At 49.2% G+C, this 16,166-nt stretch overlaps 1 protein-coding gene across 1 annotated transcript in view; it reads left to right on the plus strand.

Moving 5' to 3' along the window:
* The first annotated feature begins 3,663 nt into the window (after nucleotides 1–3,663).
* The window catches only part of Spred2 (sprouty related EVH1 domain containing 2), a 107,524-nt gene continuing 95,021 nt past the window's right edge, over nucleotides 3,664–16,166 (plus strand). Inside the window, exon 1 of the mRNA XM_006974824.4 lies at nucleotides 3,664–4,576. Within this exon, the coding sequence (XP_006974886.1) occupies nucleotides 4,551–4,576 (26 nt within the window). The 5' untranslated portion in view covers nucleotides 3,664–4,550. The remainder of the gene's footprint in view (nucleotides 4,577–16,166) is intronic.

The following is a 16,166-nucleotide window of genomic DNA, read 5'->3' on the forward strand; positions in this document are numbered from 1 at the left end:
TTTTGTTTTCGTTTGAGGCAGGATCTCACTCTAGCTCACGCTAGCTTGGAAAGATGTGCTCCAACTCACAGTGATTATCTTGCCTCAGGCTCTCAAGAATCGGGAATACAGATGATGCCGCCACGCCCGGTACTTTCAGACTGATGATGCTTCCGAACTGAAAATTTCAAAATCAGCACAAAATAATACTTATTTTCAAATGTCTCCAACCCCCCCTTTTTTTTTTTTGAGAAGGAACATGATTTTATTATAGTTTATGGGAGTGGCAGAGAGAATGAGAAAAGAATAAGACATCTATGGAACAAATCAACACAAATACAAATATTTCCTGAGACGTTACAGTGAATTTTAGAAATAGACTGGCATGATGCCAGTTGTTCATAAGGCACTGTGATGGTGGGTAAGCAGCCATCTTCCAGGGCATGCTGCACGGGAGGTCCAGGCCATGCAACAAAACCCCAAACTTCACGTCTAAACGCAAGGGCTAGTCATCAAGAACAGATGACTAGTCAAAGCCTATAGATTTCACACCCAACTCAAGAATGTCTACAATCATGCTCATCAGAGAGCCAATATTTAGCTTGGTTCTCTTGAAGTCTCTATGTACAGACTCAGAATTCTAGCTTGCATCTTTTTTTTGTTTGTTTTTTGGTTTTGGTTTTTTGGAGACAGGGTTTCTCTGTGTAGTTTTGGTGCTTGTCCTGGGTCTCACTCCGTAGACCAGGCAGGCCTTGAACTCACAGAGACTATAGGGCTCTGCCTCCCGAGTGCTGGGATTAAGGGCATGTGCCACCACCGCCACCTGGCTTCTAGCTTGCATTTTATATACAGGCAAAAAAAACAAACAAACAAAACCCCCGATGCCCTTTCCAGATAGTTTGTACTCATGGGTTCTCATAGTCTCAAAGGCCCTGTTGACAGCAGCTGTCTCATTCATTGTGTGCCCATGTAGGTGCAAGCACCATGTAGGTGCTGGGGTGGTGGGGGAGGGGAGCTGGGTAAATCCTAGGTATTTTTCCTGGGGAGCCATCCATCTTGTTTTTTTTTTTTTTTTTTTTTTTTTTTTTTTTTCCTGGAGCTGAGAACCCAGGGCCTTGCACTTCCTAGGCAAGCGCTCTACCACGGAGCTAAATCCCCAACCCCCCATCTTGCTTTTGAAGGCAGTGTTCTACTGGAATCTGGGACTTGCCAGTTAGCAGTGACTAGTGAGCCCTGGGGACTTTGCCTGCCTCCACCTCCACAGTGTTGGGACTACATACACAGGCCACCAAATTCGGGTGCTTAGGATGGAGCATAGGTCCTTGAAGGGCAAGGCAAGCATTATATTAACCTCTCCTCCAAGCCTCGAACGTTTCCCTTTTTCTTCGTTTGATTTTTTTTTTTTTTACGTGTATAGGTGTTTTGTCTGTATGTGGAACTGTGTACGACTTGGGTGCCTGGTGCCCTTGGAAGCCAGAAGAGGGAGTTATAGACAGTCGTGAGGGGACATGTGGATAATGGGAATCAAACCTAGGCCCTCTAGAAGAGCAATCGGTGCTCTTAACCACTGGGCCATCCATCTCTACAATCAATGTCTTCTCCCCCCTCCCACCCCACCCCCCACCCCCTTTAAGACAAGGACTATTTAGCCCTAGCTGGCCTGGAACTCAATATGTAGACCAGTATGGCCTTGAACTCAGCGATCCACTTGCCTCTATGTCCAGAATGCCAGGATTAATGGTTTCTCCCACCACACCCAGCATGTCTCATAGTCTTCATGACCTCAAAAAACAAAAACAAGAAAGACGGGGTTTGCTTATTATCCCAGTGAAAGCTGAAGAATTAGTAGAAACCTCACTTTCAGGGTCTCAGGTCTTCTAAGAGAAAAACAAAATGCAAGTATTCATGAGGTCTAGTGTCCTTACTGCTACATGGACCAGCACTCAGAATCGAGTACGGAACCTCAGCCTGTGTCCACAAAGATCATGGTTGTGGAGAGCAAAACACCCTCCAGTTTCTACCTGACTCAGAAGTGAAACTCTCATTTTTCAAGCCCTTGCGGATCTCTCTCTATGCATACACCTCTAAGAGAGTCTATTTTTGTTTTGTGCAGGGGTTTTGTTTCAGTTGTCACTGCTGGTTTTTATTATTATTCTGATCTGGGATCTCACCATTATGGTTGGCCTGAAACTCACTATGTGGACCAGACTGGCCTCAAAATCAGAGGTGCACCTGCCTTTTTGCCTCCAGAATGCTAGAATCACAGACATGACCCACCATGCCTGACTGTTTTTCTTTTTGTGGTTTTGTCTGAGACTGGATCTTGCTTAATAGCACTGGTTGGCCTGGGATTCCCTGTGTAAACTAGGCTGAACTTGAACTTGTATCAATCCTCCTGCTTCAGTCTTCTTTGAATGGGATTATCCAGTCCAGCATCTTTCTGTTTTTGAGGTAAATATTTAAGCTCCTAGTTTGTTTAGTTAAAATCCTATTTAGTTAAAATCTCTATGGAAATGTCTCTCATGGCATATTCAGGAAGATAGGAAATGTCCATTAGTCTTCGGGAGCCGACCGGGACAGGGACTATGTCTCTTGCTTCCTGGCAGGACCTCAATGACTCTGAAATTGGTGGGATCCAGTGCAAAGTGAAAACATGGCATTCCCTCCGGAAATTGTAAAGGATTTCAATACCACAAGTTCAGATCCCAGGCAAATACACAAACTAAAGTCCTGGGGGCAGTCCTGTTCGTTGTTCAGATGTTGCGTGAGTCCACTCAGAAAACCTCAGGCAGGCCCTAGGCCAAGGCAAGGAAAATTCAGAGAGATGGGAAGAGATGGCTCAGTAAGTAGTTAAGAGTATTGGCTGACATTCCAGAGGACCTTGGTTCAATTCCTAGCACCCTTGTGGAGGCTAACAACCAGCTACAACTTCAGTTCCAGGAGATCCAACATCTTCTGGCCTCAGCCTCAGCTCACTTGTGGTGCACAGACAAGAATGCACGCAGCCTCCTCCCGCCCCAACACATTCTTAAAAAAATAAAAAGACAGCCCCGGTGGAGTAATGGGGAGTTCCCGGTCTCCCTTCTGCTAACTATGGGCTTAAAGAGCTGGAGACAAGAGATACTATTCACCAACAGGAAAGAGACTACTGGGTAATTTCATATATTTTGGTGTTACCTTTAAACTCCATTTCTGCCTTCAATACAAAAGTTTCTCAGCTGGGTCCCATGTACCTTTTGTTTTCTGTGTACAAATTACAATTTTTAAAAATGCCCGCTCTGGGTGGGCATGGTGATGTACAACAATAATCCCATCACCTGGAATGCTGAGGCAAAAGGATCAAGAGTTCAAAGGCAACCTCGGCTACAAAACAAGTTCGAAGCCACTCTGAAAAACAGGCTAGAAAAACATTTGCGGTCTGTCGACAAAAAAGATTGCAAGATTCTCGTGAAACTTTACCTCCTCTGCCATTCAGGACACTGGCAAAGTCCAGCCCCCTCTTTGCTGGGTTTCTATCAGAGTTGAGAGGTTGGGGCCAGCACTGGCCACCTGCACCGCCCCCACACGGCACCCTGCAGTGTTCCTCCGAGCCCGAACTCTCGGGCTGCAGTTTAACTCCGCCCCATCTCCGCCCCCCGCCACCTCCCCACTTGATTTTTAATCCAAAGGTTTGGGAGGAGGGAGGGGACAAAACGGGAGCCAGATGTGTTCTCGTCCTCGGCTCCCGCCTCCCTCCCTCTTGGGCTTCCTAAAACCCGGAGCCCCGGAGACAAGGATTCGGAGCCAGACAAACGCCTGGCTCCCGAACCACGTTCCACGGCTCCTCCCGGACTGGAAGCTAAGCGGGAGGGGGGAGTAAGAGCGGAGCACTCTCTGGAGGCGGGACAAAGTGTTTTGTGTGTGTGTTTTCGTCTCTCTCGCTCTCTCCCTTTTCGCTCGCTCGCTCTCTCTTTTTCTTTTCTTTTCTTTTTTTTTTTTTGGGTCGCAAGTAGGAAGCTTTTTGCACTCCACCACCTCTGGCCGCTGGGAAGACGTCATCGCTTCCGCCCTACTTCCTCCTCCTGTTGGCGGCGCTGAGAATCCAATATGGAGTAAATCGGTGGAGTCGCGAGATGGGGTTCGGACGGGGCGCCCTGCACCGCCTCCCAGGCGCACCTCCCCCGGCCGCCAAGCGCTACCCGGAACCCTGATTGGCCCGGTCCCCGGGGGCGACCCCGGCCCGGCCCCACCGCAGCCGGCCGCCCGCCCGCCGCCCCGAGCGTGCTTGTTTTTCTGCTGCTCTCCCGCTCCGGGTCCCCTTCCCAAATCTCGCCCCTGCGCCCGTTCGGAGCCCGGGGGCCGCGCCCGGCCGGCCGGGGGCGTCCGCTGCCCGGTGCACCCCTTCCCAGACCTCGCCCTGCGCTCGGGGAGCCCCGTTTCCCCGCCTGCCTCAGCGCCCCCTTCATCTCTAGCTCCCCCCTCCACCACCAAATCAGGAGATGTCGGAGATGTGAAGAAGGGGGGCGAGCGCACAGGAAGATGAAGGGAGCCAGGCTGCCCGCCGCGGGACAGGCGTCTAGGTGAACAGGAAAATGACCGAAGAAACACACCCGGACGAGTAAGTTCGCCGCGGGTGGGACACGGGTGCTCGGCGGGGCGGCGTGGGGGCCGCCGCCAAGGACGCAGGCGGGGGGCTCGTCGGGGGAACTTGGCGTGGGGTGCTGCTGGCTGTCGGGGCTGTGCGCAAGGCTCTCCAGCCTGGCTGGGGGAGGCTGCAGGAACCGCCTAGGGTCTGCGAGTCTGGGTCGCAGCCGGGGCCAAGGGCGCGCGAATGACCTCGGGGCGGTCTCCCGCACTGCGCGAGCGGAAGCTCTGACGCCCTCCACGCGGGGCATCCCGGGGTCGATGGGTATGTGTGCATGGTGACTTTGTGACTCCCGACTCGGCTGCCTGCCCTACAGTCCTCTCCCGAGCCCTCTGGGGCCCGGCTCCGCCATTTCGTTTTTCTTGAATCGCTCTCATTTGCATACCACATTTTCATTCATAAAAACACCAAGGAGTTGGGGGAGGGCCGGCCCGGCTCGGCTCGGCACAGGGTCCGTGCGCCTGGGTCCGCGCAGCAGCCGGAGCGCGGGAGCAGCCCGCGGAGTCCCGGCGCGCGTGAGTGTGTGCACGCGCGTGTGGGCCGGCACACGCGCCCCGCGGTGTCGGGGCAGCTCTGGGGGCGGATCCGAAGCGTGTGCAGCGAGGGCGGGAGAGAGCGTGCGGGGAAGCGCGCTCCTGGCGTGTATGTGAGGGAGAGCGCGTGCCCGTGCGTGTGCCCGGCCCGCGGGCCCGAGGGGAACAAAGCTCTCGGTGCTTAGTCGGAGGTGCTCCCGGGCCGCCCCTCCAGGAGACCCGGGGCTGTCACTGTCTCCGGGCTAAGTGGCAGCTGCCTCCCGCCTTAGTCGCGTGTTGGGTTGGGTCCCCGCTCTTGGGTCCGAGGCGTTTCCCTCGCGGGGCTCTGGGGGCGGGGCCGTCTGGGGTCCGAGCGGTCCCGGCTCTGCGACCGCTGTTCAGCGACGGTGCTCGCCACCAGCCACTTTTTTTTCTTTTTTTTTTTGTGAATAAGACGTTCTCCTTTATTGTCACATGATATCCCTCCTCCCCTGCACATTCATAAATCCTAAGCCTGCCTCGGCTCCTTTCATTCAGTGCTGCCATTAGCCAAGGTAGTAGCGGCGCCTGCTTGGACTCCAGAGCGGGTCAGCAGCCTCGCGGACGCAGAGAGGGAGGGAGACCTGGGGCGGTGGAGTGGGGGTGGTTGGAGACGAGCTCCCAAACCTCAGGCCTTTTGCTTTTGTGTGTCGTCCCACCCCCACACCCCCGTGGTGGACACTAGAGTGCAAAGAAGGGAAGTGACTTGGGGCTGGGCGACCGGGAGGCTTAAAGGGCTCCTGTAGCAGGCGGCAGAACGCTGTGTTCCACTGTAAGAAATCCCACTTTTGTTTTTCTTTGTTTTCGGTGCTGGAGTTTGCACCCAGGGCCTGACACACCCAGACTAGCAAGCCCACTGTTTGTTTTTAAATGGCCCTTTATCCTTTGGCGTCCATTGTCAGGCTGGGTGGAAGGAAGCTGATGCTCTGGAAAGGGAATTTCCTTCCGTGTGTCCCCAGGGAGCTGTGACTGCAGTAACCCTAATCTGCCAAGACACCTGTCCTAGGAGGGGTCCTCACCTGCTCTGCGAGCCCCGCAGCCTGTGTTGGTCTATTTTAGACATTTTTACCTTGCCTTCCTAGACCTGTCATTGAAATCACAAAGTGGAAGAAAGTTGGGAGTTTTACTGTTGAAATATGGAGGGAACGGAGTATCTGCTAGGCCTTCCTCTTTTGGAACTTGGCCAATAGACGATCCTATCTTTCTGGGCCCCTGTTCGTGCTTGCGCGGAGGAGCAGTGAGGACAGTGTACCTGTGCTGTCGGGGGTTCTTGGAGACCTTTGCCCGCTGTGCCCTGGGTTCCTTGGTTCCTCCCACTGGGAGTGCAGGTCTGGCTTGTGGCATCTAGCAGCAGGCCAGCTTTGCATCCTTCCCCATTTGCTAGCCTCCGTGAAAGGATTTCAGGTGGGGACCAGCATTAAGTGAATCCCTTTTCATCCAGTCCTGGGGAGAGATGGGGTTTACCACTGTCAGAAGTCTTGTTGAAATTGGTGGCTCACACCTGTTATCCCAGCAACTGGAGGCTGAAGCAGGAGTTTGAGACCAGCCAGCTTGGGCTAAGAGTAAGACCCTGACTCAAAAAAAAATCTATTGAGACAGTAGATATTAGAGGTGGGCTCTAGTTCTCGAGAACGAGAAGGCCTAGAATCTTTACCGCTGTCGAAAAGACTTTCTGGATGTTATAGTCTCTGAGACAGGGCTTCACTATGAGTCCCCTGGCTGGCTTGGGACTTTCCGTGAGGAGGATCTCTAACTTAGAGAGATCCTCCTGTCTCAGCTTCCTGAGTACTGGCTCTGGAGTTACTTAGTATGACTAGCATGGCAATGAACTATGTGGAACTCACTGTGGTACTGCCTCTGTTTTTTATTTGGGGAAACGGAGGAGAATTTAAGTAGTTTGCCCAGGACCACCCATTTAGTGACTGAAGAAATGGAGAGGTCACTCAACAGCCTGGTCCGGGAAGAGCGCTGTGCTCCCAGCTGGTATCTGAATGGTGATGGCCAGCCTTAGTCAACCTGGCCGCGTGCAGGCCAGGCGGGCGCTTCACCACAGCCGTAGCTCTGTCTCCTGGCCATGTTCACCACGTTTCTGCCAGTCATTCTGTTGGTTCCTAATTATTCTAAATCGGTGACAATCTGCCGTTGCCATGGTTTTTCTTCTTTGAAAACTGCTGTGAAGTCTGAGGAGCACATCAGGTTAAAGTGAAGTGAAAGGAACCTGGGGCTGGGAGCGCTGTAATTCTCCTCAGCATTGGTGATGGAGGCTCAGAGTATTATGACTGGAGTGCATGAAACCCAATGCAGGCAATGGTGAGCCATGCACATTCTTTTGTCTTTTTAAAAGTTTATTTCTGGTGTGTATGTACAGTGTGTAAGGTGTATGTGTCTGTGTACACACACACGTGCCATGTTGCTGCTGTGGAGGTCAGAGGGCAACTTTGTGGAGTTCTTTCTCTCTTTTCACCTTCATGTGGGTCCTGGGGATCAAACTTGGGTCATCCGGTTTGTGTGGCAAGCACTTTACCTGATGAGCCATCCCCTGGCCCCAAGAGGGCCCCGAGACAGGGTGTCAGGAGCTCAGGCTAGCCTCAGACTCCTTGTTCAGCCAAGCTGGCTCTGAATGCCTCCCTGATCCCCCCATGTCTACCTTCTAAATGCTGGTGTTACAGTTATTTGATACCACACCCGACAAAAGACGTTTTTATTTCTGTACCGTTTGTTTGGGTGTGCATCTGTGCACATGAGTGTAGTGCCTGTGAAGTGTAAAAGAGATCGTCAGACCCCCTAGATTTAGGGTTATAGGCAGTTGTGAGCCGCCCAATCTGAATGCTGAGATTCAGATTCCAGTCCTCCGGAAGAGCAGCGAATACTGTTGTTTCTTTACCTCTTTTTTTTTTTTTTTCCTCTTTTGAGACAGGGTTTCTCTGTGTGGCCTTGGCTGTCCTGGAACTCTGTAGCGCAGGCTGGCCTCAAACTCACAGAGACCCGCCTGCCTCTGCCTCCCAGAGTGCTGGGATTAGAGGTGTGGACACCACCCCCGGCCTGCAGCAAACGCCCTTCATCACTGAGCCGGCTCTCCAGCTGCTTTTGTTTTGCTTTGTTTTTTCTTTCTATTTTTCAGAAACTCTTAAATTTTGGAACAATGTCTTACTACATTACCCTGACTGGCCTTGAACTCACTCTGTAGTCCAGGCCGTCCTGAATTTAAAAATCCTGTTTTAGTCCCCCGAGTATTGGAGATTGTGTACAGGTTTGGACCACTTAGCCGACTGTCTTAGCATTCCTTTGTCTGTCGTCTGTCTGTCTGTCTGTCTGTCTGAGACAGGGTCTCACTACGCAGCCCCAGCTTACCTGAGACTTACCTACGTATATCGGGCTACCCTTGAGCCTGCAGTGATCCCCCTGCCTCTGCCTCCTAGGGCTGGGAGTACCGGTTCCATTCTGTGTAAGCAGGTTCTTTTTATGTTTTGAGCAGCTTTTGCTGCGTGGTACTGGCTGGCGTAGAGCTCACAGGTTTGAAACCCTGAGCCGGGGAAATCTTTACGAATAGAACTCTTGACGTTGAAAATATGAGTTGTCCGTGTGAAATTAGAACCTTGGTCTGGTCATTAGAAAATGCTACCTTTTTTGCGGCTGCAACAAGTCTCACTTTCCTGCCTCCTGAACCAGTAAAATTTCCCAGGAACGCCGCAGGAAGACCTGCCACGACTACTGTGCCCCAGCAGCGTGCTTACTCTTGCTGCCTTTGTGAGTGTGTTTTTGTGTTACTTGTTTGAAATAAGGTGTAACCCAGGCTAACCTCGAATTTACCGTGTAGCTGAGGTTGGCCTTGAACTCATGGGTGTTGGATTGGGATGAATTCAGAGTTCACCGTTTCCCTTCATTCTGGGATTCTGCTTTGCTTCGCGTCTGGAGGTGAGTGTGACTCATCCTTTTCGGAGGTTTTCCTCGACTTCCCCACCCCACTTCTCCTGGCTGTGTCTTTTTCCTGTGTTCTGCCAGGCAGTTTATACCACATAGCTGGGCTGCTTCCTAGCTAGATTCTGCGTCAGACCACGGGCTCTTTGGATTCAGGGTTACTGCTTAGTAATTCCACTGCTTAGCTTTCTACTGTTGGCCCAGTACCATCGAGGACGTTGTATTTGCATAATAAATGTGTACCAAAGAGAGCAATATGATAGAATTATTTCAGATACTGTTTCCGGCCTGGGGAGATTGCTCAATAGATAAAAGTATGCAAGGACCTGAATTGGAATCCCCAGAACCCATATAAGCTAGACACGGTAGTGCACATTGGGAATCTCAGTGCTCCTGTTGGCAAATAGGAGGCCTAGACAGGAATCCCCAGAAGAAGTCTGTGGGTCATGTAGCCTGGCATACATAGCATCAAACAAAAGAGACTCCAGGGGCTGGAGAGGTGGCTCAGCCAGAGTTTATTGTTGTTTTGATTGGTTGATTTTTAGAGGTGGAGGTTAGTAGGTCTCACTGTGTTACCCAGGCTGGCATTAAACTCTGAACTCTGGCAATCCTCCTGCCTCTACATTCCCAAGGAGCCTGGACTGCAGCATTGTGTCACTGGGCTGGCGCGTTTTCCAGTTTCGAAGTAAATCTCCTGCGTAGTAGGATGGGGTCTGTGTTTCTGCCCCTGCAGGGAAGTCTGTAGAAATCACAATATTAACAATTTGCAGTAGCTGCAGGATTCTGGTGGAGTCTTCTCACTTGACGTTGGAGACAGCTGTGCTGATGAACTCCAATACTGGCGTGGGTCCGACATGACTGGCTGAAGAACGCAAACACACTCGACAGCCGAGCCTCAGAAGCGGAGGAGAGCTAAGGGAGGCAGAGCAGGAAGTGTGGATACGTGTGGTTGTTTGTTTTGGCTCGTTTTCTCTGAAGGAAATTAGACTGACTTTAAGGCCTTAAAGATAATACATTGATGATTTGGGGGTGCGTTCTAGCGCTTCTGCCCTCGTTTTCTGGGATGCGCACAGTGCCCTGTGTGGCAGAGTGTGTGTGTTTTTAATTTATTCTTTCAAATTTCATACATTCATACACATGATGTGCTTTGTTCATTAGCACACACCCACACACCTGCATGCGCGGGGGGGGGGGGGGGGGCTGCCATCCTCTCATCCTTTTTCCTGTTGAGCCTCTCCTTTCCCCCTTCCCTCCCCTCCCCCTCCCTCTCCTACTTGCTGTTCGTTCTGTTCCTATGGACTAATGTAGTAATTATAACTGTGGCACTTGGTTAGCTTAGGATATTTCTAAACCTGTCTCTGAGCAACTCACTATGCTCTGAGGGAACCCTTACAGTTTGTAATGGAACTGCATTTGGAACTATGTAGAGGTGGTGTGTGTGTGTGTGTGTGTGTGTGTGTGTGTGTGTGTGTGTGTGTGTGTGTGTGTCTGTCCTGCATTTCATTAAGGTTTGCATGGGCCTGTGGGGACAAGGTGTGTTTTCTGCATGCTTGCCCTGAGTAGGCACATACTTAAATGACCTGACAGGATCCCCGGTCATGGAAAGAAAACAGGCTAGGATTAATAAAATACTTGATACTGACTGGATAAAGAGCCCGCTCAACTAAAGGGCAACTGTTTTATGACATGTCAGTTCCCTTTCTTAGCTGATCTTTATTAACACATTTCCGTGGCCTTTCATATGCACACTTTACATATCTGACTGAAACAGTCTTCTTTCTTTGTGCTTGGTGGATAGAGGTAGAGAAGTAAGTTTGATTTTATCTTAGTGTTTAGTACTTTTGTTTTGTATTTTGACAGAGGGTCTCACTTTATAGCCAAAGCTAGCCTGGAACTCACTATATAGACCAGGCTGGCCTCAAAAATTCATAGAGATCTGCCTCTTAACTGTTGAGTGCTGGGGTTAAAGGTGTGTGCCACCACACTTGGCTGTATTAAGTATTTTTGATTGAAGATATTAGAACAGACATGTTTCTCTCTCTCTTTCTTTTGGTTTTTTGAGACAGGGTTTCTCTGTGTAGTTTTGGTGCCTGTCCTGGAACTCTCTCTGTAGACCAGGCTGGCCTCGAACTCACAGAGATCTGCCTGCCTCTGCCTCCCGAGTGCTGGAATTAAAGGCGCGTGTCACCACCAGCTGGCCCCCCCCTTTTTTTTTTTTTAAGACTGGTTCTTGCTCTGTATGTAGCCCAGACTAGCCTAGAACTCAGTGTAATCCAGAAAAACCTCCAAGTCACATCCTCTTGTCTCAACTTCCCGTGTAGTAGAATTACAGACATGAGCTGCCACCTCTAGCTTGAGAGCACTTACTTTCAGGACCACCAAGAGGAAGGGGGCCATGATGGTAGTGGACTGAGTACGGCTCTGGACAGATCCTGCCTCTGTCCGCTTTCTGACTCAGGAGCTCTGGATTGCATACAGAAAGAAGTTCATTGTGTTGAACTGGTCTAGCCCAGGCTCTCACTAAGTAGGAAGTGTGGTAGCCTGGGCAAAGCTTTTTTAGCAGACACCTAATGTTGGGGATTCACTGGACTCCTTCACATCTGCTGTGGCTTCTTGTGTGACAAGATGTCTTGTCTTTTCATAATTCACAGTGTCAAGTATTCACTGCTTATTCTCACTTGAAAGTGCTCAGTGTTCCTCGGAGCTCATGAAAGGAAAGCTAGAGCCTAAACGCTAGGTCCCGACTGTTTCTTTGCCTCTCTGATGTCCTGGTAGAATGCTCTAGAATAAAACAATTCTTTTTTTCCTTTTCTGTAGTATCAGTAATGGTGGCCAGCTGCCAGTCTCTTTGTTTCGTTTTGAGACAGGGTCATGGTATGTACCTGACTGGCCTGGTCAGACCTGTGGTAATCCTCCTGCATCGGCCTTCTCAATTGCGGGATTAGAAGCATGCACCAGACTGCTTATGGAGGTTCTGGTTTTCATAGCTTTTCTGCTTTCTTACACTCAGATTTCTCCTTCCTTTATAACCCTTGGCAGTCATCTGTGTGGTCTGAAAATCTTACTGCCAACAGCTTTCTGTGGTTCTGAAACATCAGTGAGTGGGCTTGAAGGGGTCGGGTCAGGCTCAGGGTTCTCCTAGGATAGCGTTGGCTTGTGTTTTGTCTGCTTGAGTGCCATATTGGTATTTCATGTTATATTTCCAACCAAGGAAACAAATATAGTGCCGGGCCAGTTTAATGCAGCAGACATTCCAACAGTTTGGTTCGTATTGCAGCCCTTTTGAAGCTATACATGTAAACAGTCTTAATATAGTTACCCATTGCTTAAAGATTAAGTCAAGCCTGGTTTTTTCCTCAAGCACCAGGTTTCAGAGTAGGGATCTCCTGTTTGTTTACCCGTTTTGAGGCCTTGCTGTGCTTTCTTAGATGTTTTTCGTCCTCCAGGAAGTTAGGGAGCACTAGAGAGCAGGTGTTGACATTGTGTGCGGTAGGTGTAGATTCTCATGCCTGTTCTTGGGCCCTAATTGCAACACCATGTATGAATTACTGTACTGCATGAAATGAGCAGCTCCGGGTGCCGCCGGGGACGGAGGGACCGGCTTAGCTCCTGCCTGTCCCTGGATACAGAGCACCTAACTAACACCTACGGCTAATCCACCCGCTTGTTAGAGCCGTGACTCAGGCAGTCCCTGCCCTGGGGGGACTTACGTTCTAGGGTGTTAGACACTTTCTTGTGCCTTAAGGGTATGAGGACAGACTTGTCTTCACCGGTGACTGATGATTACGTGGTTTTTCCCTTTCTTGCCTGCTAACCTGTGGTTGGGCTTCCCTGATTGTGTCGCTGACACTCCAGGCTGAGCGTGTTTTAGGATCGACATCGTCAGGCGTGCCTAGCAGGCAGGCTCTTTGAGTTGTTCTTAAGGCGTGTGGCGGTTGTCTTGTACATAAGTGCCTGTGGGTGGACGATGTCTGACCCTCCAGCCTCTCCGTGCTGTAGGTGAGGGAGAGATTTTGAAAAGTTAGCATTAGGAGAATATGTGGCTGGCGTGTGCAGGGCCCTCTAGTCTTCATCTCTACACCACACACAAAGTAATAATGCTGATAAATTAAATTTTTTTAATCTTGTTTCATCACAGCAGGATTTATGCTGTTTCGTTTTGTTTTAAATAAAGTCTCATTCTGTAGCCTAGGCTGGCCTCACACTCCCGGGAATCATCCTGCCTTAGTGTCCTCAGTGCTAGGACTACAAGTGTGACCCACCAGACCTAGGGGGACGTTAGTTGTTTATTATTATTATTATTATTGTTATTATTATTATTATTATTTTCGACACATGGTTTCTCTGTGTGGCCCTGGCCACCCTAGAACTTGCTCTGTAGATTAGGCTGGGCTCCAACTCAGAGATCCCCTGCCTCTGCCTCCCCAGTGCTGGGATTAAAGGCGTGCGCCACCACTGCCCGGCTGCACTCAGTCTTTTAAGTGTTGTAGTGTGAGGTGACGTTTCTTCGCCAGTCCCTCCTTTCTCATTGTGGATTGAACCTAGGTCCTCGTGTAGGTCCACTGGACACAGGCTCTGCCAGTGAGCTATCCTCAGCCCCTAAGGTGGCTTCCTCTGCCTGCAGTATGAGCGGTGTAAGACTTAGAACAAGCTGCTGTACCCGATGCAAAGTGTGTCTGAACAAAATGGCTGACAGTGCACACACTTCCCCTGGACCTGGACTTGGATTAGGAACTCTCAAAAATGCCCCTAGGACTGGGCTCATATAGGGATGACGGGATCCTGACTCTGTAAGGCCTGAGATGATGTGTGTTTTCAGAAAGATTTAAAAGTTTTTATTTTATGTGTATGATTTAAGATATATGATGAAACGTAGTTGGTATTAGTAATTCATTTGTCGAGACTGTCTGGACAAGGTGGTACTTATACCCTGGGACGTAATACCAAGGACATCTTTCCCCATCCCTGGCAGGATGGTTTCCTGTTTGACTTTAGAATGAGTTGAGGAAACCTTTGTATTTTCTTCTGGCATTTAAAAAAAAAAAAATGAAACCTGGTGTGATGGTCCATGCCCTTAATCCCAGCATTCAGGGAGCAGAGGCAGGCAGCTCTCTGAGTTCAGGACAACCAGGGCTACACAGAGAAACCCAGTCTCAAAAAAATAGCAACCAAACAAACAAACAAAAAAAAAACCCAAAAAATTCTTTTTGAATGCCAGGAACCTCAAGAAATGCATCCCTTAGGTATGCGAAGTCCTCCAACTGTTCAGTGCCTAACAGGCAGCTGGCACTCTGCACCGTCCAGAGAAATCAGTCATGTACGGAAAGCCTGCTGGCCCTGGGAGGCAGGCACGCTCAGCCCTAGAAGAAATCACAGGAAATAATTAAACAGAGAAGGTCAGAGAAAGAGGAAGTGGTTGTGTTGTTTCTGATGCGAAGAGCATTGTTCCTGGGGATCAAGATGATGATGTTTAAATCCCCTGCCATGTGACTGCTTGGGGCTTTGATTGTATTTAAATTGTGGCCCTTTTAGTTTATTCTTTCAAGACAGCAATCTTGCTAGGAAATGAATTGCTTTTAGGTCTTATCAGGAATCCCTGTGTGCCTAAGCAGAAATCTTAAGTGAGAGTTGCTTATAGCCAAGCATTTAAATGGGATGACTGTCAAGACTATTAGAGGTTAATTTTAGGTGTCTGCAGTTCTCCTTAATTCTCCTGATTAAACACTTTAACATAATAGTTTCCTTAATTGGAATAATGATGGAATATTAGCATGCGTATTAAACCATTTACCTAAATCTGAATAGGGTTAAAATGTAAATTATCCATCACTTGTCAGTTCTTACTCTTTGGAGATAATTCCTGGTGAGCAATGCAAAGAGACTGGAGTATGAGTTGGAATAGGGAGGGCTGTACTTGGGCCTGGCTGCTGGAGAGCTAAGAATAGAGCAGAAGGCTAAAATAAGTGAGAAATTCTTTGTCTCCCCCAAAAGAAGTACTAAAAATATGCAAGCCTGCGGTTCTTCTGCAGGGAGGTTGGGACCCTGTGGTTTATCAGTCTGCCATATTTTTCTTTGAGAGGATTGTGAGTAAGGCCTAAGGTCCATTCCCAGGAAGTCTCTTTTAAGACTATTTTTTTTAAGATTGTGTATTTTTTTAAAACTGTGTATATATGTTTGTGGGTATGTGCATGTGAGTGCAGGTTCCTGAGGAGGCCAGAAGGGGGTGCTATCCCCTGGAGCTGGAGTTGTGAGCAACTCAGCTTGAGTGCTGGGAAATGATCTTGGGTCCTAACAGCTATCTCTTCAGTTGGTGTGGATCTTTTTAATTGTTTTTGGTTTTGTGTGTGCTATCTGTGGACATGTGTGCACCACAGTGTGGGTCCGGTAGTCAGAGGACAACTTTTGGGAGTTGATTTCTTGTTTGACCCGTGTGGGTCCCAGGGATCCAACTGAGGTCATGAGACTCGGGAGCAGGCAACTTTACCTAGTAGCCAACTGACCAGCCCTGATCTGCAAGTCTTGAATTGACTGACTACCCAGTAGTTCACAAGTAACTGGTATCCCTTATGTCATCTAAATGTGGCTTGTGAACTGAGTCTGCAGTATTACCTACATACATATATATGTATGTGGTTTTTCTCAATGCACATAGCAGTATTCATTCTATAATAAAATACAGCTTCCATAGATACTACTGAAGTGATAGTGGATGTTTGTCTTATTTTTCTCAATTCAAGGGTCATTAGGAAATACAACTGTACTCTCTGGGGAGGTCCTTGAGTTTCTTCATTCATGTAGTTAGAAAGTTAGGGGTCAGCTTCCAGATCTGAGATGGATTATGTGATGCTCTGAAGGAGAGCAGTGGTCAAACTTGGGTGGAGAATGTGGTGTTGACCATGAGCCATGGCCATGGTGTTAACCATGAGTCAGTACTTTTTTCCCTACAGACAAGGCATAAAGTTAGATCTCCTTTGTAATTGGACATTTTCTGTCCCAACTGCCTGGTCCCAAATAATCACTCTGAGGCTTAATAGTAATAACAAATGCTCGGCCAATAGCTCAGGCTTGTTACTAACTAGCCCTTACCTTTTAAG

The sequence above is a fragment of the Peromyscus maniculatus genome, chromosome 10 (assembly GCF_049852395.1).
Source record: "Peromyscus maniculatus bairdii isolate BWxNUB_F1_BW_parent chromosome 10, HU_Pman_BW_mat_3.1, whole genome shotgun sequence".
NCBI classification, from domain to species: Eukaryota; Metazoa; Chordata; class Mammalia; order Rodentia; family Cricetidae; genus Peromyscus; species Peromyscus maniculatus.